The sequence below is a fragment of the Macaca thibetana genome, chromosome 14 (genome assembly GCF_024542745.1).
Source record: "Macaca thibetana thibetana isolate TM-01 chromosome 14, ASM2454274v1, whole genome shotgun sequence".
NCBI lineage: Eukaryota > Metazoa > Chordata > Mammalia > Primates > Cercopithecidae > Macaca > Macaca thibetana.
In genome coordinates this window covers 56,411,931-56,438,844 of record NC_065591.1, presented here as the reverse complement: position 1 = coordinate 56,438,844, position 26,914 = coordinate 56,411,931, and the positions used below count along the sequence as shown (strand labels likewise).

The following is a 26,914-nucleotide window of genomic DNA, read 5'->3' as shown; positions in this document are numbered from 1 at the left end:
GGGTGGGAGAGCGAAGGAGAATTGCCATTTCCAAATGCCTTCCTTACCAAGACAATTATGACCATCATGAGCCAACATGAAGCCATCAAAACAAGTGCAACGATAATTGCCTGGAATATTCAAACAGTCATGGACACAGCCTCCATTGAGCTCATTTCCACATTCATCGATGTCTGAGGAATAAAACAGAAGTAAACCAGACAGGTGCTATTTATTTGATGTGAAAACATATGCACTTACCTTTTAACCAGCCATTCCACTTCCAGAAATCTACCTGAAAATACATCTCTAACAATAGGAAAACAAATATGCACAAGGTTATTCACTGCAGTGTTATTTCTAATGACAAAATACTGGAAACAAACTAAGTTTCCATACATAGAAGAATAGTTTAATAAATTATGGTACCTCTACTCCATGGACTACCATGCAGCTATTTAAAAAAAAAAAGAGAGAGAATGAGGAAGATCTCTAGGAACTGATTTGGAGTAATTTCTAGGATATACTATTAAATGAAAAAAATAAAAATTAAAAGAGTATCTGTAATATGTTATCTTCATGTAAGAAATAAGAAGATATAAAACACACACAATTTCAGGATACTTTTTGCAGAACTTGACAAGCTTACCGTAAAATTTATATGGAAATACAGAAGACTTAGAAGAGCAAAAACAATTTTGAAAAAGGCAAACAAATTTGGGGGACTTTAACTTACTATAAACCTACAGTTATCAAGACAGCATGGTACAGGCATAAAGACAGATGTATAGATCAATGGAACAGAACTGAGAGTCCACAAATAAATCCTTCTACTTATGGCCACTTGATTCTAAACAAAAGTACTAAGGTAATCCATTGGGATAAATGCTTGCCTTTTCAACAAATGGCACTGGGCTAATTGGATATCCATATTCAAAAAGATGATTTTAGACCCTTATCTTATCCCATACACAAAAATCAACTCAAAATGGATCAGGGATCCAAATGTAAGCATTAACAATATAAAGCTTTTCAGAAAAAATATGTGAGAAAACTCTTTAAGATATTGGGATGGCTGGGCATGATGTTTGGGTGCACTTTGGGAGCCTAAGCCAGGAGGATCAGTTGAGCCCAGGAGTTGCTGGCCTGGGCAACATAGTGAGACCCCCATCGCTACAAAAAATAAACAAAATTAGCTGGGTGTGGTGGTGCACGCCTGTAGTCCCAGCTGCTTGGGAGGCTGAGGCAGGAGGACTGCCTGAGCCCAGGACATTGAGACTGCAGTGAGCCAAGATCGCACCACTGTCCTCCAGCCTGGGTGACAGAGCAAGACCCTATCTCAAAAAAAAAAAAAGGAGAAAAAGAGAAAAATCTTTAGGACATTGGATGAGGTTAAAATTTCTTTGATATAATACCAAACACACAATCACAATTTTTTAAATTAATAAACTGGAGTTTATCAAAATTAAGAACTTTTGCTTTTCAAACGGTATCGTTAAGAAAATGAAGACAAGCCACAGATTGGTAGAAAATATTTGCAAATCACATACCTTATGAAGAACTGAAAAAGAACTCTTACAACTCAATAAGAAGATAAACAGCCTAATTTTAAAATGGGCAAAATATTCGAATAGACATCTCAGCTATGATGATATGCAAATGGCCAATAAGCACATGAAAAAATGCTCAACATCATTAGTTATTAGGGAAATGCAAATTAAAACCACAATGAGATACCATTTCACACTCACTAGAATGGTAATAATTAAAAAGACAGACAATAACAAATGTTGACAAGGATGTGGAGAAATGGGAACACATACATTGTTGACAGGATGTTGATGGGTATGTAAAATGGCATAGCCACTTTGGACAACAGTTTGGCAGTATCTTCTTTTCTTTCTGTAAATGTACAGTTGGATATAATTAAAGCAATCATAATGTTGTGAAATCATCACCACCATTCATCTCCCTAACTCTTTTTATCTGAATTGAAACTCTATGCCCATTTAACAATAACTCCTCATTTCCTCTTCCCTCTCTCTCCTCAGGCCCCAACAACCACCATTCTACTTTCTGACTCTATGATTTTGACTACTCTAAGTATCTCATATATGTAGAATCAAACAGTATTTGTCTTTTTGTGACTGGCTTGTTTCACTTAGCATAATGTTCTCAAGATTCCACCATGTTGTAGCATGTGACAGGATTTCCTTTTTTAAGGCCAATATTCCATTACATCACGTCTGTAATCTCAGCCACTTGGGAGGCTGACATGAGAGGATCACTTGAGCCCAGGAGTTTGAGACTAGCCTGAGCAACATAGCAAGATCCCATCTCAAAACATAAAAACCAAAGCCATTATTTTGTACATAACACATTTTGCTTATCTGCTCATCTGTCAATGGACACTTGGGTTGCTTCCACCTCTTGGTCACTGTAAATAATGCTACGAGCATGGGCATACAAACATCTCCTCAAGACCCTGCTTTCCACACTTGGGTATATACCCAGAAGGGGAATTGCTGGGTCCTATGGTAATTTTATTTTTAATTTTTTTAGGAACTTCCACACTGTTTTCCACAGTGGCTACACCATTTTACATTCCCACCAATAGTGCACAAAGCTTCCAATTTTTCCACATCCTCACCAACATTTATTATTTTCTATTTTTTTGATAGTAACCATCCTAATGGATATGAATAGTATCTCCCATTTGTAGTTTTGATTTGCATTTCCCTAATCATTAGAGATGTTGAACATCTTTTCATGGGCTTGTTGTCTATTTGCATATCATCTTAGCTGAAATGTCTGTTCAAATATTTTGCCCATTTCTTAATTGGGTATTTGATTTTTCGTGTTGAACATTAAGAATTCTCTACATATTCTGGATACTAATCCCTTATAAGATATATGATTTGCAAATATTTTCACCTATTCTGTGAGTTGCCTTTATATTCTGTTGATATTGTCTTTTGATGTACAAAACTTTAAAATTTTCATGAAGTCTGATTTGTCTACTTTATCTTTTGTTGTATGTGGCTTTGGTGTGATATCCAAGAAATTATCTCTTTGGCAGTTTCTTAAAAAGTTAAACACAAATACCCAGCAATCCCACTCTTAGGTATATACCCAGAAGAAATGAAAATATATGTCTATACAAAGGCTTTCATGCAAGTATTCACAGCAGTATTATTTATAATAGCCCCAGAGTAGAAAAAACCAAAATGCCTATTAACTGATAAATGGGCCAAAAAAAAAAAAGGTATATTCATTCAATAGAATACCATTCAATGATAAAAATGAATGAAATGCTGATATAAGCTACCACATGGACAAACCTCAAAAGCATTTTGCTAAGTGAAAGAATCCAACACAAAAGATAGCATATTGTATGATTCCACTTACATGAAATGTCCAGAAAAGGCAAATATACAGATATGGAGAGTAGATTACTGGTTGCTTGAGGTTGGGACTGGGAATGAGGATTCGCTGTACAAGAACATGAGGAATACTACTGAGATGAGGAAAATATTTGTATTATGGTGATGGTTGCACAATTCAGCTGATTTACTAAAAATCACTGACTTGTACAATTAAAATTGGTGAATATTATAGTATGTTAATTACACCTCAGTAAAGTTGTTAAAAAGAAAGCATATATTTATCTGCTTACAGTGCAAAATAAATATAGAAAGGAAAAACCAGAAACTACAGAGGTTGGTGACCCACAGGGCACGGGGAAAGGGTGGAAAGAATGAGGAGGGGAACAGGAATAAGAAGGGAGCGACACTTCTCTGAGTATACCTTTTGGTATATTTTTGACTCTTGGAACCATGGTGATGTTTTACATATATGCATGCATACATACATACGTACATATAATCTATGTGTATGTATGTATACGTTACTTGTATGTATTAATTGTATGTTTATTAATACATACAATACATACAAGTAACGTATACATACACATAGATTATATGTATACAATTAATACACACAAGTAACATATACATACATACACATAGATTAATATGTATACAATTAATTGTATACATACAATTAATAGATGTTTAAGGAATAAGGGAAATGCATGGAAGGAGGGGATGGAAGTGAATAAAAATGGAATACAAAAAGAAACAAATGAACCTAATGTATTATAAACTAATAGCATAACCATACTGAAGGGGACAGGGAAGAAAAGTATTGCCCTAAATAACACTGTGAAAAACAACACCTTGCTTGGATGCTTTAAGGCTAAAAACAAAAATAGCTGCATGCTATAGATTCTAGTAAATATTGTACTCTAGTTAGCAAATCTGCTTTACTCACAGGGTTATGGACTTGTAATTCTGTGAATACTTTACCTGTGTATTAGGACTGAACAAAGAGGTAAACACATTACAGATAATGAGCGCCAGATTTCTCACTGTTGGAGAAAGTTACAAATAAGCGAAGACAGAATAGAATGAATCTTGTGGTATTGGTTTGGAATCCAAAGTATCAGTGTAACTAATTGTTTTTAATATGTATACAGATGAATAAATAAAAGGAATACATATAGATATATGTATATGTGTGGGTGAGTATGCATACATGTATTTCCCAGCTAGGAATGATGACACCCCAGTAGCAATGACAACACCAAGCATCCAGATCTTGGCTTCTATAGACCACTTCCCAGTAAAAGGAATCAGAGTTTCTTGGAGAAGTGGTTGATTCCAGGCCTAGGCAGGAGAAGCTATAAGATGAGCATATTGTTGTACCAGAAAGTTAGGAAGTCCTCAAAAAAGGAATGTCAAAATGACACAGTTGACAATGGGGGGGGGGGGGGAGCTTCCAATGGCTAAAGCAAACAATTTGAGCCAAAAATAAATATAGATGTAATAAAGTAAATATGCATGAGTACATAGTGGTATAAATTAATAAATAAGTGGGGAAGAGGGAGAGATCTTCCTTACAGAATAATTTCAATTAATAGATGTTTAAGGAATTCAAGAAATGCAAAATTACCAGGAGACACACATTGCAGGCAAAATCCACAGTTGGATGCTAACATCAGTAGATGAAGACTTGAGGAGAAACAGGATATTGGCCTCAAAGTATCTCCCCTAAGAAATGTATCTATTGCAAAGGGCAAAAAAAAAAAAAAAAAAAAAAAAAAAAAAAAAAATAGTAATTTTGCAGCAGAGAAACCCAGTAAATACCATCTTGCTCAGGCAATCAAGATTAACATCATCAGGAATGGGGCATGTTGACGTCATGTGCCCATGATGTGCTACGCTGAAAAGGACACAACAGCACCTCTGCAGCAGCCAGGGCAAAAATTCATCACCTCAGTTTTTTTTTTTTTTTTTTTTTTTTTTTTTTTGAGACGGGGTCTCGCTCTGTCACCCAGGCTGGAGTGCAGTGGCCGGATCTCAGCTCACTGCAAGCTCCGCCTCCCGGGTTCACGCCATTCTCCTGCCTCAGCCTCCCGAGTAGCTGGGACTACAGGCGCCCGCCACCTCGCCCGGCTAGTTTTTTGTATTTTTTAGTAGAGACGGGGTTTCACCGTGTTAGCCAGGATGGTCTCGATCTCCTGACCTTGTGATCCACCCGTCTCGGCCTCCCAAAGTGCTGGGATTACAGGCTTGAGCCACCGCGCCCGGCCATCACCTCAGTTTTATCATGAAAAAATACAAGACATTCTCTAATATCAATTATTGTTTTTTGAGACAGTGTCTCATTTTGTCGCCCAGGCTGGAGTGCAGTGGTTCCATCATAGCTCACTGCAAACTCCTGGGTTCAAGTGATCCACCTGCCTCAGCCTCCTGAGTAGCAGGGACTATAGGCACACACCACTACACCAGCAATTTTTTTTTTTTTTAGAGACAGGCATCTCGCTATGTTGCCCAGGCTTGTCTCACACTCCTAGCCTCATGTAAGCCTCCCCACTTGGCATCTCAAAGTGTTTGGATTACAAGCATGAGCCACTGCACCTGGTCTCATATCAATTCTTATAATGACATAACACAAATGAAGTGAGCAGTATTCATCAAAAATGTCAATGTCAGGAAAGACTGAGGAACTGTCACGGACTGGAGGAGAAAAGAGACACAACTGCTAAATCTAATGTGGGACTTTACTTGGATTCTGAAACAGAAAAAGAATGGTAGGGGAAAATGGTGAAATTTGAATAAAGTTTGTAGTTTACTTAATAGCATTATGCAAGTGTTGATTTCCTGGTTTTGATAATTGTACTATAGTTATGTAAGTTGCCAACATTAGGGTAAGATGAATGAAGGGCCTATATATACACATATGAACTCTGCACTATTTTTGCAACTTTTCTGAAATCTAAAATTATTTCCAAATAAAAAGTTTTTAAAAAATAAAAATACAGGCTGGGTGCGCTGGTTCATGCCTGTAATCCCAGAACTTTGGGAGGCCAAGGCAGGCGGATCACGAAGTCAGGAGATAGAGACCATCGTGGCTAAACACAGTGAAACCCGTCTTTACTAAAAATACAAAAAATTAGCCGGGCGTGGTGGCGGGCGCCTGTAGTCCCAGCTACTCAGGAGGCTAAGGCAGGAGAATCGCTTGAACCTGGGAGGCGGAGGTTGCAGTGAGCCAAGATCATGCCACTGTACTCCAGCCTGGGTGACAAAGAGAGACTCTGTCTCAAAAATTAAAAAATTAAAAAAGAAAAGAAAAATACAGTATCTTGTACAAAGGCCAACTTTAGATTCATCCCTGTTAAACTTGATTCAATCTCTTTCTTCTTTTTTTTCTTTTTTTAAGGCAGAGTGTCTTGCTCTGTTGCCCAGGTGGAGTGCAGTGGAGCAATCACAGCTCACCGCAACCTCCACTTCCTGGGCTCAAGTGATCCTCCCACCTCAGCCTCTGGAGTAGCTGGTACTACAGGCACGCACCACTACACTCAGCTAATTATTTTGACTTTTAGTAGAGAGAAGGTCTCACTATGTTGCCCAGGCTGGTCTTAAACTCTTGAGTTCAAGGTATCCTCCTGCCTCAGCTGCCCAAAGTGCTAGGATTACAAGCATGAGCCAATTCAATTCCTCAAACTGAGAAGTAAGAACCATATAATAAATAAGCAAATAAGCAAAGATCATTTAGAATAAAAGATCATCTAAAGCAACGTCTGAATCACATTATTTTTAAACCCACTTATTCAGGGCTCACACATTTCTCCAACATTTTGGCAGAAGAAAACTTTATGGAGGATAAAATTCTACCTACTCTGAGTAAACCTGGTTCTCATCCCTAAACTTAAATATGAGTAGTGAAGCTGGCAATAATCACAACCCAAATAATACCATAGGTTGGTCCCAAGAGGCTTACAAATTAATAGGCCAAGAAATGGATAAAGGAGTTACATCTTTGTATATCTACATCTTTGAATCCTTACAATTCTCATTTCCTCTCCTTTTCCTTCTTGGGAGAAAATTTCCATTTCTGTACTCCTATACCAAGAAATCCAAACTAAGAGGGACACCCTGGCCAGGTGCGGTGGCTCACGCCTGTAATCCCACCTGGGAGACCGAGGTAGGTGGATTATCTGAGGTCAGGAGTTTGAGATCAGCCTGGCCAACATGGTGAAACCCCATCTCTAATAAATACAAGAATTAGCCGGGCATGGTGGTGCATGCCTGTAATTCCAGCTACTAGGGAGGTTGAGGCAGGGAATTGCTTGAACCCGGGAGGTGGAGGTTGTAGTGTGGTGAGCCAAGATTGCACCACTGCACTCCAGCCTGGGTGACAGAGCAAGACTCCATCTCAAAAAAAAAAAAAAAAAAAAAAGAGGGACATCCTTACTTACTAGTATTGTAAATACCACAAATATTCAAAAGATCAAATTCTTCTAGGGTTTGGGTTCAAAATGACAGTACAAAGGATGTATGCTCACTGTTAACAATGACTATCTGTGGATAAATGGATGGGAGGCTCTTTAATTTTTTATTTTACACATTTTATATTATTTGACTTTTTATAACAATCACATATCATTTAAAAATAAATAAACATATATATATGGCACAATGCCAATCGTTAGTTATTTTAAACTAAATAATAGACTTTTAACAATCAACTATAAACTGTTAGCAATTCAATTTCATTTGAAATATATCCAACTCAAAAGCCAAGAGTAAGGAAACTCTTGCCAATTGTCATTTAACATCATTTACTAAAAGTGTACTTCATCTAAATAAAGTTAGTGGCATGGTTTTGTGCCACCTGAGAGCACACAGCAACTGGAGGACGTGAGTTACCCACATAGTAAAGAAGTGAATATTTTTTTCCAAAGCAGGGTACCAACATGGGTGAATTACAGTACAGCAAATAGAATATTTAATACCAAGAGTGTGTGGTATGGAGGAATCAGCAGATAAATGTTTTGGGGAGAGACAGCCTTTTGGCCTCCCATGAAATGGGGCGGGGGATGGGGAAGAAACAGAGAGAGAGAGAGAGAGAGAGCGCTACTTCATGGATGGATCCCCAATCCCACTTGCTATGCACCTGACCAGGAGCACACCTTCTCTGATGGGAACAGCGGGAGCCTCACTCCTCATGTGCAAAGGGGAGCTCCCTGAATGATTTCCTAAGGGATGTCACCAGATCCAAACTTGCCTGTCATAATCCCACCTGTTATTCATATTTGCTATCTATATTTTCTTTTGGTCTTCCCTTCCTTTGTAACAAAGTTCATTTTAAAAATCCCATCTCTTGTCTCAGCTATGCTAAGACAAGGAGATGAGTGGGTAGGGAGGATCGGATCATTGCTACAACACTGCAAAAGCATCTGACAGTCACTTACCTATTTGGTCATCTGTATATTCTGTATCTAGATATTTCATTTGCGGGTTTGTCTATTTGTTGGAAAAGACTTTGTGTCAAGGTGCTAGTGACTGAGCCCATCTTACACATTCACTTATTCAAAAATAAGAATGTTTATTGAGTGTCTACCACATACCAGGTACCGCTGGGCATTACACACTGTTTCAATATTTAGAATCTTTATTACTCAGAGGCCACAGTATGAAACAGATTGGTTTGAAACATCAGGGTCTGAACACTAGGCCATTAAATGGCACTAGAATAGACACTCATTAAAAGTTTTCCTCCTCTTGTGGCTCATGCCTGTAATCCCAGCACTTTGGGAGGCCGAGGCCAGTGGGTTACCTGAGGTCAGGAGTTTGAGACCAGCCTGGCCAACATGGTGAAACCCCATCTCTCCTAAAAATACAAAAATTAGCTGGACGTGGTGGCAGGCACCTGTAATCCCAGCTACTTGGGAGGCTGAGGCAGGAGAATTGCTTGGTCTCGCACTCCTGGCTGGGGATAAGGAGGCTTCAGTGAGCCGAGATCGCACCATTGCACTCCAGCCTGGGCGACAAGAGCAAAGCTCTGTCTCAAAAAAGTTTTCCTCCTCATCTAAAGAAGTTAATGTTTTTCAAAGTGGAAAGAGACTAGGAGGGAACTTTCTTACTCATTATGTAGCTTTAGATCCTGCAAGTATTCAAAAGATCAATTCCTGTGGGAGTTAAGCCCAAGTTCTAAAGAGTTTAAAACCTCTCGAAGAGGAAGGGGCCACCAACATACTTGTCAAGGTTGAGTCCAGGAGCAAGGAGGGACACTCAGAGATAAGTTCAGTGCTCCTCATCTAACTTCTTCCTGCACGGGATGACTATAGACAGTGGGATTTCTCACCCATCCAAAGAGGGACAGCAGCAGGCTGAGTAAATATGAGAAACGTGGGGCTGGAGACAGAGCTGGGAGTGAAGACCTGACTTTCTTTCACTTGCAGGCGAATAGTGTGATCATGGACACAAGTCCTCTGGCCCTCAATGTCCCCATCTGTAAAATGAGTAATAGGATTGGCCCAGAGCTACGTGAACAGCCCAGTCAGCTCCAATGTGTCATGATTTCCATCTCCAGGGACAGCCTCGAGTGTCTACTCTCTGGCCAGCTCTGAACTTCACAGTTCATGATTCTAGTCCAGAATATAAAATGGCAGAGTCCAAACTACAGGTTCTCAGACCTGCAGCTCTATGGGCTAAAATGTCCCTCTGTACACATCTCTCCAGAGTGAACCTGTAACTCCAAACAAGGAAGGCCCTTGGTGTACTCTGAAGCTTGGCCTGTCGCAATGCCAAACATTGTGGCCAAAGCCATAGACAGGATGGAGCCTCCTGAGCTGGAAGGGAAGGGCAGGACTCTAGCACTCAGACTTCAGGGCAAAGTTACAAACTGCCCCAGGGAGGTGCAGGATCAGCCCTACTCTGGCAGGTATGGCTCTCCTGATCAGCATAGCTGTTTACTTTCTGCCCCAAAACCGAGTGGGACCCAAAGATACTAACACATCTCTTTTCTTTTCCAGAAGCTAGACAAAAGGACATTTCAGAGCCAGATAAAACTGTGTGAGCAACTCTGGGGAAGACCTAATGTTTCCAGTCCAAGATCTGAAAAGCATTTCAGAGAGCAGGTGATGTGATTCAGGGGCTGGGGGAAAGGGAGAGGAGGGGCAGCACTTTTACCAATGTTAAGTGGCCACTGCAAGAGCTAAGGAGGTAGGAGCTTCCCTGCAGTCCCCCCACATGGTCCCCAAGGCACTTACCCTCACACTCCCTGCCTTCCCCTTGGTAGCCAGGCTTGCAGGAGCACTTGTAGGAGGTGGGTGTGTTCTGACACAGGGCGTTGGCATGGCAGTCATCTAGCCCTTGGGCACACTCATCCACATCTGCAAAAGAGCACAGCTGACACCTGGTACAGGCTCCCAGGCCATGTGTGATCTGGCCTCGGTCCTGTCTGGCATCATCCCCACCAGCCCACCCCACTTCACTCCTCACAAGCTACAACTGCTTGGGATCCCTGGGATAAACCACACTGTTTCTGGGCCGCTGTTTCCAGGAACAGCCTGTACCCTCTATGTGAAATTACCCCCACCATCACCTACTGGCCTTCAGGACTTAACTCAAATCCACCTCCTCCAGGAAGCCTGCCATGACCCCCAGTGTAGGTGCCCTCACCAGTGCTAGTATATGTATGGCTTTGCATGGTACACATCAGGCAGGGTTAATGTTTTCCTTCCTCTCCACTAGACAATGTCTTGACAACAGACTGCATCTGTGCCCCTTATGCCAAGCCAGTGCAGTACCTGGCACGTGAGTAGGCAACAGTACATACATGTCTGCTAAAGGAGGAAAGGACCAAACGGACAGAAAAACTCTGAAAGCCAAGCAGGTGTCTGTCAGCTTTCTCAGGGCTTAGAGCAAGCTTGTCCAACACAGCCTGTGGGCTACATGCAGCCCAGGACAGCTTTGAACGCCGCCCAACGCAAATTCGTAAACTTTCTTAAAACATTATGAGTTTTTGTTTGTTTGTTTTGCTCATCAGCTATCGTTTGTGTTAGTATATTTTATGTGTGGCCCAAGAGAATTCTTCTTCTTCCATTGTGGCCCAGGGAAGCCAAAAGATTGCACCCCGCTGGTTTGGAGTATCTGGGGGAAGCCTGCCCCGGGATTGGAGCAGATTTCATCCCAGGCTCTCAGATTCTGCGAATGGAGCAGATTTCATCCCAGGCTCTCAGATTCTGCGAAGCGGGGATGGTGTCCCTACGGCCGGCCCCCCGCACTCCCACCCCTGCCCATCGTCTCAACCTGGAAACCCGCCTTGGCGGAAGTGTTTCCTGGGTTGACACTACTCCAGGATGTTGATTAAAAACAAAAGCATTTTGAAAGTATTGCAAGTCCAGTTAGCACAGCACGTCAAGAGTCCTCTCTGGAAACCAGAGTTCTCTGCTGAAAACCTAGGCTTGTTGCTGCTTCAGGGTAATTCCCAGATGAGAACAGGCGCTGTTCCGCTAATAGAAAAGTCTCTGGAGCCCACCCCGAAGCCAGCAGCAGAACTTCCTGGCCCCCAAAGAAAGAAAGGGCAAAGCTGCCACGGCCTCGCGGATGTGCCCGGCCCGGCCCTCAGTTTCCCCGCCTACACTGAGGCGCGGGACCCCGAGGCCCGGGTCAGCACCCTCCTGCCTACTCGCCGGTGACGGTCTGACTAGCAGGCGCTCTGGAGGCGTCCGGACCGGGCGGGAACTGTCAGCAGCTCCGGATCCGAGGCCGGGCCGCAGGACTCAGGGCCCCAGCGGTCGTGGCGCCTTGGCCAGGCCGGCGGGTGAGGTCCCCGGGGGAGCGGAGGCCCCCGCGGAGCTGCAGCCGCCAGCCTCGGGCCCCGCACGCCCGGCTCTGGCCCCGCCGGGGACCTAGACACCCTACCCGGCCCTGCCCACTGTGCCAGGTGCGCCCCCCGCGGCCGGACACTCACCCTCCGGCGGCCCAGCGGCACGGCGCCCGCCCGGCGGGACGGCCCCCGCCAGCAGCAGTGGTGGCAGCAGCAGCAGCAACACCGCCCGGGCCACCCCGGGACGGTTACAGCCCGCGACCCCCATGGATGGCTCAGCGGCTGCGGGCAGAGGCGGCGGAGTGCGGGCGGTGGTGGCGGCGGCGGCGGCGGCGCGGGGAGGTGTGTGCGGGCGCCCAGCCCGCTGCCGCCGCCACCCCCGGCCCGGCCCGGCCCCGCCCGCCCCCCGAGCCCCGGCCTCATTTTCACACGGTCCTTCCAGGGCCGGGGCGGGAGGCGCAGGCGGGGGCAGTGCCGCCCCGCCCGGCCTCCTCCCGACCCCTCCCCGGCCCCGGGCGGAGGGGGCGCGGCCCCGGTGGCCCGAGCGCTGCTGTCAGCCAGGCAGGGTCGGCAGCACCGTGCCCCGCGCCCCGCGCAGCCCAGGCCCCCAGACCGCTGCCCCCCGCAGCCCCGCTCCGCTCCAGCGCTCGGAGCCCTCAGTGCCCCGCCTGTTCCAGTGTCCTACAGCTCGACCCAGGCCTTCTTGTGAGGACAAACAACCTTTCTAGATTGAAATATTCGGGCGGAGGGCGCCCAGAAAGTGTTCAGTACAGTCCCCAAACCCCAAAGCTATCTTGGGGCTTTCCATGTGGGAGGTGGGAGTGGAAGGGAGTGGGGGTGACTTCCAATTCGGGAAAACAGCTCTTTGAATGGAGAAGGTGACCCTGGCTTCTCTGCCCACCCCAGCACACCCTCTGCACCCTTCTCCACACTGCCCAAACCCCAGGCCCTCTCGGATCCTCCATTCCACAGCCCCGAGGGCACTGGTCCACTTGTCCTACTGTGGGGCACGCTGGGCCTAGAATCCCTGCAAGCTACTTATGTATCTCTCAGGGCAGCCTAAGGGGAAGGGGGCTAGAGATCAAAGGTGAGCCACCAGGGACAACAGACAGCTCCGACTTTGTCCGGAGTACAGGTGGCATTTATGATCACCTGAACTCATAAACATCAGGTCTGGCCAGTTGCAAATACAGGCAGTGCCTGACACCTGGCCCTCCATGCAAGACAGTCCTTGCAAGGGAACAGGTACACACAGGGTCTTCTCATATCACCCACGCCAGGGAAGGCTGGAGCCCAGTACACTCAATATCACTCCAGGAACAAATATAGTAACAATTTTGAGAGGCAACTAAACATCACACTCAGGGATAGTAATGTTCTTCACTGAGCTTCTTCGTATTTATTCAATTTTCTCCTGTGAATATATACATACACATATGTATATATGCACGCGCGCGCGCACACACACACCATTCCTTTGGAGATCAGAAAAAAAATAGATGTCACCAAAAAATCCCCACCTAGCTCATACACAAAAACACTTGTGTCTTCTTGGGGCCTATCCACAGCCCAGAGCTCCCAGCCTCTGCACCCTCAGCACCCATCGTTTGCCACCCCGGCCCCTGAACACGCCCACGGGGCCCAGGCTAAGCCCGCCTCTTTGGGCTGTGGCTAGTGCAGCTGCTTGATGGAGCTATCTGAGAAAACAACTTTTCTGTAGTTGTTTTTCTTTTGACCTTTTCAGTGAAGACAGGCAGGTTGCATCCCTCTTTCTGTCTGCACCTCCCTCCCACTCCCTTTTGTTTGGTGCTGAGAGAGACACTCAGCTATTTCTGGTCATAAGGGTGGTTTTTACACATTTGTAAATCTGCAGTTAGTGAAACGTTCTCTCTGCCTTTGTCTTTGTGTCCTTAATGGTAGCCATAAATTACTGCCTTCTTTTCTCTCCGCTGCATCAGGCTTCATTGCTTTTGAAATGATCAAAGTTATTTCTTTTAAAATCCAACTAGAAACTGCCCATTGTGTGGCACAGACCTCTTTAGCTCCAGTCAAAGTATATAAATACATAAAGCTGTCCATTAAACTCTGGGGGGGAGCCTCCTACAGTGCCCTTGTGCCTGGTGAAGAAATCACACATGTGCTGTTCTCCCCCTTTACCTTTCCCTAACTTGATCTTTCAGTAAGGACACAAATTAATACTGATAAGACTCAGCGCCTTTTTGCCTAAGAGGGTCAGCTTTTGTCATGTTTTCCAGAAAAGTCCACCACTGGCACAGATCTCAAAAAAATGTTCTGTATCCTATTTTGTTTGCCCTGACATCCTTACAAACATGCTTTCAGCTGTTGGCTCCGAGACTCCTGGGCAACCTTTCTGACACTTGAGATTAAAGTCAATATGGCTTACAACTGGGAATTTCCATAGGGGGAAGGCTCCAGGGGAAAACTGTGTCCAAATGTCAGTGTTTTTGGTGTCAGGAGGGACTTGGTTGGCTCTACTCTGGCTGTAGGCTGCCCTCTATTGGCCAGCTGAGGTCCCCACAAACTTCTCAGAAAGGCCTCAGACACCGTTCCTGGACTGAGGCTAAAGCTCCCTCTTCCTCTCCCTGTCTCCTTTCCACAGGCTGAGAGACCATGAACCAGGTCTCAAGGGTGCGGAGAGGCAGCCCAGCCAGCCCAGTCTCACTGGTGTGGGCCTCTGAGGAGGCGGAAGAAAGCCTGGTAGTGGCCGGCTGTGTGTACCCCTGAACTACACATAAGTAGGTGCCACTCTGCACTCACGGGACACCATTCAGTGCCCCCCAGCAGCCTCTGAAATGTGGACTGCTTCTCCCTGGTGGAAACTCTCCCTACCCTTGGTTGTCATTGTGGCAGGCAAACTTCTGGTTTTCCTCCTACCTCTCAGGAAATGCCTTCTCCACCATCTTCTAGGAATCCTCTTTCTACATCCTCTCCTGGATGGTTTGCTCATTCCCTTGATTCCATAACATCAATCTCCAGCCTGGATTTATCCCCTTGGTTCAATCCCATGTATCCAGTTGCCTACTAGATACCACCTTGATCTCCCCTAGATCCCTCCAATTCATCATGTTCAAAAGGAAGCTCACGACCTAGAAGCAGCTTCTCTGCTCCTTCTCGAATCTCTGCCTGGTTCAGGCCACCTGCCTCCACTCCCGCCTCCACCATGTCTATCAGAGTGACCCAGAAGTCCTACAAGGTGTCCACCTCTGGCCCCTAGGCCTTAAGCAGCCACTCCTACATGAGCGGGCCCAGTGCCCGTATCAGCTCCTGGAGCTTCTCCTGAGTAGGCAGCAGCAGCAGCTTCCAGGGTGGCCTGGGCACCTCCACGGGTCTGGGTGGACGCTTTGGTGGGGCCAGTGGTATGGGGGTCATCACAGCCATCATGGTTAGCCAGAACCTGCTGAGTCCCCTTGGAGGTGAACCCCAACATCCAGGCTGTGCACACCCAGGAGAAGGAGCAGATCAAGACCCTCTACAACAAGTTTGCCTCCTTCATCGAGAAGGTGCGGTCCCTGGAGCAGCAGAACAAGATGCTGGAGGCCAAGTGGAACCTCCTGCAGCAGCAGAAGACAGCTCAGAGCAACATGGACAGCATGTTCGAGAGCCACATCAACAACTTTCGGTGGCAGCTGGACACTCTGGGCCAGGAGAAGCTGAAGCTTGGCAACATGCAGGAGCTGGTGGAGGACTTCAAGAACAAGTATGAGGATGAGATCAATAAGAGTACCGAGATGGAGAATGAATTTGTCCTCATCGAGAAGGATGTGGCTGAAGCTAACATGAACAAGGTAGAGCTGGAGTCTCACCTGGAAGGGCTGATTGATGAGATCGACTTCCTCAGGCAGCTGTATGAAGAGGAGATCCGGGAGCTGCAGTCCCAGATCTCGGACACTTCTGTGGTGCTGTCCATGGACAACAGCCACTCCCTGGACATGGACAGCATCATCCCTGAGGTCAAGGCACAGTACAAGGAGATCACCAACCACAGCTGGGCTGAGGCTGAGGGCATGCACCAGATCAAGTATGAGGAGCTGCAGACGCTGGCTGGGAAGCACGGGAATGACCTGCATTATGCAAAGATGGAGCTCTCTGAGATTAACAGGAACATCAGCCAGCTCCAGGCTGAGACTGAGGGCCTCAAAGGCCAGAGGGCTTCCCTGGAGGCCGCCATCACAGATGCTGAGCAGTGTGGGGAGCTGGCTGTTAAGGATGCCAACACAAAGCTGTTGAGCTAGAGGCGCCCTGTAGTGGGCCAAGCGGGACATGGTGCGGCAGCTGTGCCATGGAGCACCAGGAGCTGAAGAACATCAAGCTGGCCCTGGACATCAAGATCGCCACCTACAGGAAGCTTCTGGAGGGCAAGGAGAGCTGGCTGGGGTCTGGGATGCAGAACATGAGTATCCATCTGAAGACCACCAGTGGCTTCTCAGATGGGCTGAGCTCGGCCTATGGGCACCTCACAAGCCCTGGCCTCAGCTACAGCCTGGACTCCAGCTTTGGCTTTGGTGGAGGCTCCAGCTCCTTCAGCCGTGCCAGCTCCTCCAGGGCCGTGGTTGTGAAGAAGGTGGAAACACGACATGGGAAGCTGGTGTCCGAGTCCTCAGATGTCCTGCCCAAGTGAATGGCCACGGCAGCCCCTACCAGCCTGCCCCTGCTGCAGCTGCCCCAGGGCCTGTGGGGGAAGCCACTGTGCATTGGAGCACAGGAACAGGAGACCCACCTGAGGGTCAGCCCTAGCCCTCAGCCCACCTGCTGAGGGAGTTTACTGCCTGAGGCACCCCCCTTGCTCATGCTTCCAGCTACAAAACAATTCAATTGTTGCTTTTTTTTCCCCCAAAATAAAACCTCAGCTAGCTCTGCCAACTGTCCAAAACAAACAAACAAAAAAATGGAGCTCATCTTCCTCAAACCTGCTCCTTCTCAAGCGCTGTCTCCTTTAGACAAGAGCACCACCATCCTGTGAACGCCAAGTCAGAGGTTTGGTGGTCATCTGGGACTCCATGATATCCCTCCCCAGCACATCTGAACAATTACGAAAATTCTGCCTTCTTACTATCTCTTAAAACCATTCTCTTCCTCCGTGCCCATTGCCTGGGCTCAGGGGTTCACCATCCCTCATCACCCCTGGGGGCTGTGTATCTATCTTTTTCCTCCTTCCTAACAGATACTCACCCCTCCTGCAGACAGCCCGTGTGCCTAGGAAGGAAGCTTCCCCATCTCTAACTTCAGGCTCTGGAGTTGACTTAAGACAACTGATATCATTCATTCCATTCCCCCTGCAACAGTCATTGGTTCAGGGATGAGCACGTGACGGCTTTCCAATGGGAACAAATCTCAGGCCCTTTGCTTGAAAGGCTGGAATGGAAAGGCTCTCTTTTCCTCTTTGGAATGTGGCTGTAGTAAATGAGAAACTGTGGCAGCCATCTTAATACCTCCTTCCCTTGCCCAAAAGAGGGTAAGTCCAGAGAAACCCTGAGAAGCCAACCAGAAGACACTCTGGTTGCACCTAGTCTGCAATTTCTTACAGGTCTCTGTCTAGAATCTCATCCCGATTCAGCACATCTAACACAGTGGCTGCCAGAGTTAAATATAAGTTTCATCACATCACTCCCAGTCTTCCTCAGGCTAACATCCAAGCTCCCTTGGTACAATCACTCTGAAGAACTGTTCGGCAGTATCCACTAATATGGATCATGCATGCCCACTTCGCAGAATATACCCAAGAGAAACGAGTGTACATGTCCACCAAATTCATATACAAGAACATTCATAACGGCTGTATTTACACTAGCCCTAAACTGGAAATCACCCACATGTCCATCAACTAGATAATGAACAAATCATGGGATATTTGTTCAATGGAATACTACACCAAGCAACAAAACGAACAAACTCTGATACAGGCAACCACACAGAAGCATCTTAATGAACATTAGGCCTAAAGAAGCCAGGTTAAAAAGGGTGTAAGTTGTATCATTTTGAGAGACAGGACTAGCCGGATTTCCTAGGCGGACTAAGAATTCCTAAACCTAGCTGGGGAAGGTGACCACACCCACCTTTAAACACAGGGCTGGTAACTCAGCTCACACCCAACCAATCAGGTAGTAAAGAGGGCTCACTAAAATACAAATCAGGCCAAAAGCCGGAAGTAAAGAAATAGTCAAATTATATATCTCCTGAGAGCACAGGGGGAGGGACAATGATCGGGATATAAACCCAGGCATTTGAGCAGGGAGCGGTAACCCCCTTTGGGTCCCCTCCCATTGTATGGGAGCTCTGTTTTCACTCTATTAAATCTTGCAACTGCACATTCTTCTGGTCCGTGTTTGTTACAGCTGGAGCTGAGCTTTCGCTTGCTGTCCACCACTGCTGTTTGCCGCCATCGCAGACCCACCACTTACTTCCACCCCTCCAGATCCAGCAGGGTGTCCGCTGCGCTCCTGATCCAGCCAGGCGCCCATTGCCGCTCCCAATCTGGCTAAAGGCACACCATTGATCCCGCATGGCTGAGGGCCCAGGGTTCGTCCTAATGGAGCTGAACACTAGTTGCTGGGTTCCATGGTTCTTTTCCATAACCCACGGCTTCTAATAGAGCTATAACACTCACTGCATGGCCCAAGGTTCCATTCCTTGGAATCTGTGAGGCCAAAAACCCCAGGTCAGAGAACAAAAGACTTGCTACCATCTTGGGAGCAGCCCGCCACATCTTGGGAGCTCTAAAAATAAAGACCCGCCCATAACAATTCTATTCACTTCTATGATGTTCTGCTGGGTGTGGTGGCTCACACCTGTAACCCCAGCACTTTGGGAGGCCAAGGTGGGTGGATCGCTTGAGCTCAGGAATTCAAGACCAGCCTGGGCAGCACAGTGAGACCTCATCTCTACAAAAAATGTTTTTCAAATCTGCCAGGGGCCAGGTGGGGTAGCTCAAACCTGTAATCCCAGCACTTTGGGAGGCTGAAGTGGGCTTATCACCTGAGGTAAGGAGTTCGAGACCAGTCTGGCCAACATGGTGAAATCCCGTCTCTACTAAAAATACACAAAAAATTAGCCAGGCATGGTGGCATGAGCCTGTATTTCCAGCTACTTGGGAGGCTGAGGCAGAAGGATAGCTTGAACCCGAGATCGTGCCACTGCACTCCAGCCAGGGCAACAGAGTGAGACCTCGTCTCCAAAAATAAAAAATGAAAAATCAGCCAGGTTTGCTGATGCATGCCTGTAGTCTTAGCTACTCCAGAGGCTGAGGTGGGAGGATCACTTGAGCCCACGAGGCAGAGGTTGCAGTGAGCTGAGATTGCATCACTGCATTCCAGCCTGGGCAACAGAGCAAGACCCTGTCTCAAAGAAAGAGAAAAAAAGAAAAGAGAACAGGCAGAACTAATTAATAGTGACAGAGGTCAGAATTACTACTACCGTTCCCTCCGGGGATGTATATTGACATTTTGTTTATCTGGGAAGGAATGTGAAGGAACATTCTGGAGTGCTGGAAATATTCTAGATCTTGATCTGCATGGTGATTGTATGGGTTTATACATATGTAAAATCTGCTGGAATGTTGGCTTAAGCTTAATGCACTTCATGCTCTTGACTGTATGTATGTTTTACATCAGTAAGTTGAAGTAAGCACTGCCTAGCTCAAGACCTTTATGATCTGATCCCATTTTATCTTTCCAGCCTTTTTTCCTGTCACTCCTTTACCCACAGACTATGCTCCAGCGACATCAAACTTCACATACTAGCAGTTTATCATTTTTCTCCTTATACATCTCTTCTTTTGCTGACACTGTTCCCTTTGCCTGAAAGACATGAAGAAGTTGGTCTCAATAAATATTTGAAAAAATAAAATGCAACAACATCTTGATTAATAAATATCACTATACTCCAAGGAAAAATACATTTGTTGAGACGTCCTCCCAAAAAGCAATGAGGCATGCATGAAAAAATTTGAGTTGACTGGGCGCAGTGGCTCACGCCTGTAATCCTGGCACTTTGGGAGAGCGAGGCAGGTGAATCACAACGTCAGGAGTTCAAGACCAGGCTGGCCAACATGGTAAAACCCTATCTCTACTAAAAATACAACAACAACAACAACAACAATAATAATAATAATAATAATTAGCGGACTTAGTGGTGGGTGCTTGTAGTCCAAGCTACTCGGGAGGCTGAGGCAGGGGAATTGCTTGAACTCAGGAGGCGGAGGTTGCAGTGAGCTGAGATTGTGCCACTGCACTCCAGCCCAGGCAACAGAGTGAGACTCCATCTCAAACAAACAAAAAAAAACAAACAAAAAACTAATAAATAAAGGAAGACTATCTGCTCTTGCACACACATTAATTTCTCCTCCATGAATGGCTTCCATATCTCCTAGAAAAACCTTTTCAATATGTCTGAGCTGGCTATGAGGTAGTAAATCTTTCTGGTTGCTTACCCATCCCCATCTGTTCTTTCCCTCCTTCCTAACAGATACTCACCCCTCTCACAGGCAGCCTGTGTCCTTAGGAGGGAAACTGTCCCATCTCTAACTGCAGGCTCTGGAGTTGGCTTAAGACAATAATACCTATTATTCCAACAGTCATTGGTTCAAAGATAAGCACGTGACGGCTTTCCAATCAGAGTGACTCTCAAGCCCTTTGCTTGAAAGGCTGGAATAGAAAGACTCTCTTTTCCTCTTTGGGATGTGGTTGTGGTGAATGAAAAACTGTGGCAGCCATCTTGATACCTCCTTCCCTTCCCCAAAAGAGGTTAAGTACAGAGAAACCCTGAGAAGCCAACCAGGAAACACTCCCTACCTCAGGACCTCCAGTTATATGTGCCAATACCTTCCTTATTGTTTGTATCGGTGGGTTTATTTTTATTTTTTAAATTGTGGTAAAACATACATAATATAAAATTTACTTTTTTTTTTTGAGACGGAGTCTCGCTCTGTCGCCCAGGCTGGAGTGCAGGGGCCAGATCTCAGCTCACTGCAAGCTCCGCCTCCCGGGTTCACGCCATTCTCCTGCCTCAGCCTCCCGAGTAGCTGGGACTACAGGCGCCCGCCACCTCGCCCGGGTAGTTTTTTGTATTTTTTAGTAGAGACGGGGTTTCACCGGGTTAGCCAGGATGGTCTCGATCTCCTGACCTTGTGATCCGCCCGTCTCAGCCTCCCAAAGTGCTGGGATTACAGGCTTGAGACACCGCGCCCGGCCAAAATTTACCATTTTAACAATTTTTAAGTACACAGCTTATTAGCATTAAATACATTCACATTGCTTTGTAACCATCGCGGCCATCCATCTCCAGAATTTTTTTTTTTTTTTTTTTTTTTTTTGAGACTGAGTCTTGCTCAGTCACCCAGGCTGGAGTGCAGTGGCGAGATCTCGGCACTGCAAGGTCGGCCTCCTGGGTTCAAGCCATTCTCCTGCCTTAGCCTCCTGAGTAGCTGTGATTACAGGCGCCCACCACCATGCCCAGCTAAATTTTTTTTTTTTTTTTTTTTTTTTTTTCAGTAGAGACAGGGTTTTGCCATGTTGCCCAGGCTAGTTTCAAACTCCTGACCTCAGATGATCCGCTCACCTTGGCCTCCTGAAGTGTTGGGATTACAGGTGTGAGCCACCACGCCCAGCCATCCCCAGAACTTTCTTCATCCTGCAAAACTGAAACTCTACCTATTAAACAATAAATCCCCATCCCACTCCACCTGACAACCACCATTCTACTTTCTGTTCCTATAAATTTGACTACTTTAAGAATTTCATATGAGCAGAATAATATAGTATTCATGACTGGCTTATTTAACTTGGCATAACGGCTTCAGGGTTCTTCTGAGTTGAGCATGTGTCAGAATATCCTTCCTTTTTAAGGCTGAATAATATTTGATTGCATGTATATATCACATTTTGTTCATCCATTCATCTGTCCACAGACACTTGGGTTGCTTCTCCCTTTTGCCTATTGTAAATAATGCTGCTATGAATATGGGTGTACAAATATCTGTCCATGTCCCTGCTTTCAATTTTTTTTCAGTGTATACCCAGGAATGCAATTGCTGGATCAGATGGTAATTCTTTTTAATTTTGGGGGGAACTACCATAACGTTTTCCTTACCAACTACACCATTTCATATTCCCACCAGCAGGGCATAAGGATTCCAATTTCTCCGCGTCCTTACCAACACTTGTAATTTGCCAATTTTCCAATAATAGCCATCCTAACAGACATGAAGTGGTATTTCGTTGTGGGTTTTTTGAATTGAGTTTTCTATTATTTTAGCCAAAAAAGTACTCCTATTTAGTTCTATATAAGCCTCCATTAGGCAATCCTCTCCATAAGGTGGGAGAAAGGTAATTGTGTAGGGTTGAATCCTCTCAGGGGCTGAAATAATAAATTATTATTTTAGTCACAAAAGTTGATACAATCTTGGCATACATGCCAGGATCCTCTATTTCTTCAATGCTTCTAAAACTGTACCTACGTTCTCTTTTGCTTACAGAAGTTTTAAAATCCTTCCAATAAATATTTACTTAAAATGATAATAGTTAACACTTGAATGAATACTAAATATCAGATACTATTCTAAATACTTCACATGTATTTATTTAATCTTCCTAAAAACTCTGTGAAATAGAAGCCTGTATTTTACAGATATGGATAGTGAAGGGAAGAGAGGTTAGGTAATTTGTTAGTAAGTGGCAGACCAAGACTCAATGCCAAGAAGCCTGGCTTCCGATCCCCCTGCCTAACCAGTGCGCTCTACAGCCCATCATGTGCCAGGCATTGTGCTAGGCCCTATGGAAGATCCAAAAGATCCAAAGATTAGAGGCAAACGCTGCCCTCTCAGAGCTTACAGTCCACCAAAAAAGGTGAGACATAATGGGTGTTCATCTTCCACACCTCTTCCAAAATATGAATACGACAATGTCTGTTTAAAACTTCTAAAGCCCCTTCACCTACATTACCTGTACCGTAGACCAACCTAAGGGGCAGGAGCAGCTGCATAATTTGCAGGACCCAGTGCAAAATTAAAATGCAAGGTGCCTTAACAAAAACGCAGGGGGAAGATGCTATTAAGAACACTAAAATTAGTTCTTTCCTTTAAAAACAGTACTTGTAAAACATAATAGGGGTAACATGAGTAAAAACATAAATTTACAAACTGCAAAAAGGTAGTATTTTGGTGTCATAATGTTATGTAATACAACAAATAAGAATGTTCCATTAGGCCAAGAGGGGTGGTTCACGCCTGTAATCCCAGCACTTTGGGAGGCCAAGGCAGGAGGATAGTTGAGCCTAGGATTTTGAGATCAGCCTGGGAAATACAGTGAGACCTTTTCTCTCCAAAAGATTTATAAAATTAACTGGGTGTAGTGGTACCCACCTGTAGTCCCAGCTACTTGGAAGGCTGAGGCAGGAGGATCGCTTGAGCCAGGGAAATCGTGGTAACAGTGAGCTATGATTGCACTACTGCATTCCAGCCTGGGGGACAGAGCAAGAGCTTGTCTCGGGGGAAAAAAAAAAAAAAAAAAAAAAAAGCTCCATTTTTGTGGTATCTTGATTCATCATAAGATTTTTCTGGCTCATTTTTCCACAAAATAATTTCCACAAATCATTTTCTGCAAAAATAAAAAAGGTTGTCAAAATGTATATTTTTAGGATCTTTATTTTTTAGTCAGTATAATTGAAGGGATATCAATTGTTCTTGGCAAATTAAAGGTGATAATTTTTTATGATTTTTAATTTTCAGAAGGATCTTTCTAGGGATGTAATTTCTAGTGGATCTGTTATTGGATCTACCTGTTACTGGATCTGTTTTAGTATATCTAGAACTGATAATTCTTGTGGAATTATTTTTCTAAAAAGATTTAACTCTTCATACAAATCATTTTTGTGTAAATCTGAATTTAATTTTAATGTACACTTATACAATATCATTTTTATGTTTTCTTTGACATTTCTTGTAACATGTGGAGGTTAAATAAGAAGCTGAAAGTGGCTTCATGATTTGTATATAATTCAGAAGGCCTGTTTATGTATATATTTCTATATCTTCAATTACAAGGAAAAATTTATTTTAAAATTGTCTTCCTTGTTAATGATTGCTTAATCTGAAACTTCCTATGAAAACAAGGCTCTTTTCAATCTAATGCAATGATTTTTATATTCGGTTTCTGTCTCTAAGCCTGCAGATATTTGCTTTGTGATGTTGCAGCAGTTTTAAAAATCAGAGGCTGGGCGTGGTAGCTCACACCTGTAATCCCAACACTTTGGGAAGCCAAGGCAAGATAATCACTTGAGCCGCAGAGTTTGAGACTAACTTGGGTAACATAGCAAGACCTCTGTCTCTACAGAATAAAAACATTATTTTTGGGGTATGGTAGTGCATGCCTGTAGTCTCAGCTACTTGGGAGACCAAGGTGGCAGGATAGCTTGAGCCACTGCACTTCAGCCTTGGTGACAGAGGGAGACCTTGTCTCTAAAAAAAAAATAAAATAAATAAAAACCAGAGATTCTAAACTCTTCAAAGAATTCTGATACATGCTGCTATGCTTTATTGCAATATCCTTGTGTTTGCTTTTATTTTGTAATAATTTACTGACTAAGTTTACTGTGTGAGTACTAGCAATTCCTGTTCCAGTGCTCAGGTCAGAGAGTTAGTATTTGTGTAGCTATCAAAGGAACACAGTCTGGGAGTGAACAGGCAAGCAGCTTCCCATGTACTGTCTCCATGTAGAGACCCATTTTCTTCTGTAGCCACTGTGGCTGCTGCCACTGTCTTAGCTGATGTGACGGGCCCTGGGCCCCGCTTAGCTGGTTTGGAGCCCTACAGTGCTGTGGACTTCTCCTGAAACATACACACGTGCAGCCAGCAGTCAGGCTTGTGCCTATGTGTGCTAGTGCTGTCACCCGGTGTGTCTCCACTACTCATGTGCATGTACCATTGTCCCACCAGACTTTAGTTACAAAACACAAGTTGAAAGATGAAATTTAGAAATTTCAAGATGGTAGCAGCAAGGAATAACACCAAACATGGGGCCCTTCTGAGAACAGGGCCCTATCTGTCTGGCTGTACAGGCTGCACACTCTTAAAGCCAGCCACACTCATGGATATGGCATTCAAGAACCCACCCCTCCTCCTTTTTTTTTTTTTTTTTTGAGATGGAGTTTCCCTTTTGTTGCCCAAGCTGGAGTGCAATGGCGCGATCTTGTGGCTCACTGCAACCTCCGCCTCCCAGGTTCAAGCAATTCTCCTGCCTCAGCCTCCCGAGTAGCTGGGACTATACCATGCTTCGCTAATTTTTGTATTTTTAGTAGAGATGGGGTTTCACCATGTTCGGCAGGCTGGTCTCGAACTCCTGACCTCAAATGATCTGCCCGTCTTGGCCTCCCAAAGTGCCAGGATTACAGGCGTGAGCCATCGCGCCAGGCCATCAAGAGCCTTTATAATCTGCCTCTTGTCTTTCATTCAAGACTTATGAAGCCCCATCTCTCACATAAGTGCACCCCATTTCCAGCCCTCCCAAACTGCTCCACAATGCCAAGCCTTTGTCCAGCCCCTCTACCTCGAACATTCTTCCTGGCCACAGCTCATCCTTTGAGACTTGCTGTAGTATCACCTTCCCAGAGTCTTTCCTAGCAAACCCCCTCCTGGCCCGGGGCAGGCACTTCTCTTCTGTGTCCCCACAGTCTGCTGCACAAATCCTAAACATAGCATCCAACATATAGTCATAGCCGTCAATGTCCATGGCTGCCTTCCCAGCTTATGGACTTCGAGCCCCATAGGGGCATGTGGTGTCTGTGATTCACCTCTGCATTTTCCAGGCTCAGCTAGGTCTGGAACACAGCAGACACTCAGAAAAGGTTTGTTTAAAGAGTAGATACAGGTTCTCAAGAATAAAGTATTAGAATCTGAGCTCATTTTATTATTCTCGTAACTGGGAAGTCATAGATGCTACCTAAAGAAACAGACAGCAGGCCAGGCATGGTGGCTTATGCTTGTAATCCCAGCACTTTGGGAGGCAGAGGCAGGCGGATCATGAGGTCAGAAGATCAGGACCATCCTGGCTAACATGGTGAAACCCCATCTCTACTAAAAATACAAAAAAAAAATTAGCTGGACGTGGTGGCACACACCTGTAGTCCCAGCTACTCGGGAGGCTGAGGCAGGAGAATTGCTTGAACCCAGGAGGCAGAGGTTGCAGTGAGCCAAGATTGTGCCACTGCACTCTAGCCTAGGTGACAGAGCAAGACACCATCTCAAAAAAAAAAAAAAAAAAAAGAAAAAAAAGAAATGGAGAGTAAAGGACATCATAGAAGGTTATAATTATAAAGGCATCTACAAGAAGAAAAATCCAAGATTCCTAAATAGCAGAAGAGCCATGTACACAAAACTGACCTCAAGACAAAGAAATGATGGAGGCCAATTTATATGGAAGAGATAGAGAAGATTGTCAAAGAGTTAGTCTACCCCTGAAAAAAGCAGCAGGCCTGGGCAATTTCACAAGGGAAATTTGAACAAACTTTTAAAAAGTAAATATTCCAATGTTTTTTAATTGTTCCAAAGCACTGAAAAAAACTTTCGAATTCTTTATATGAAGCAAGTATACCACTGATACCAAAACTTAATACTGTACACAAAAAAGCAAACTATAGATCAATATCACTTATGACCATCAGTTAAAAACCCTCAGTAAAGAATTATCAATCAGATTTCAACATCATAACCAAGTGGGATATATTTCAGGGTGCAAGGATGGTT

The 26,914-nt window shown here is 44.9% G+C and overlaps 1 protein-coding gene, 1 long non-coding RNA gene and 1 pseudogene across 8 annotated transcripts in view; 1 reads left to right on the top strand and 2 right to left on the bottom strand.

The window, feature by feature from the left end:
* Positions 1-12,509, bottom strand: part of SCUBE2 (signal peptide, CUB domain and EGF like domain containing 2) — a 74,197-nt gene extending 61,688 nt beyond the window's left edge. For 4 of the 7 annotated variants that reach the window (XM_050756104.1, XM_050756106.1, XM_050756110.1 and 1 more), the window contains exons 1-3: positions 12,307-12,462; positions 10,601-10,723; positions 48-173 (exon numbers count right to left, since the gene is read on the bottom strand). In XM_050756104.1, coding sequence (XP_050612061.1) covers positions 48-173; positions 10,601-10,723; positions 12,307-12,430 — 373 coding nt within the window. In that variant the 5' untranslated portion in view covers positions 12,431-12,462. Of the gene's footprint in view, positions 1-47; positions 174-4,995; positions 5,107-10,600; positions 10,724-12,306 lie in introns of those variants that run through there. The other 3 variants (XM_050756105.1, XM_050756108.1, XM_050756109.1) reach the window with 2 other exon arrangements.
* On the bottom strand, positions 5,123-5,751 carry LOC126935313 (uncharacterized). The gene is made up of 2 exons (XR_007719222.1): positions 5,641-5,751; positions 5,123-5,317 (listed from the first exon to the last, which is right to left on the bottom strand). It is a non-coding gene; the product is annotated as an uncharacterized LOC126935313 (long non-coding RNA).
* Positions 12,510-15,304: 2,795 nt separating the features above from the next.
* On the top strand, positions 15,305-16,801 carry LOC126935201 (keratin, type II cytoskeletal 8-like; annotated as a pseudogene).
* The last annotated feature ends 10,113 nt before the right edge of the window (positions 16,802-26,914 follow it).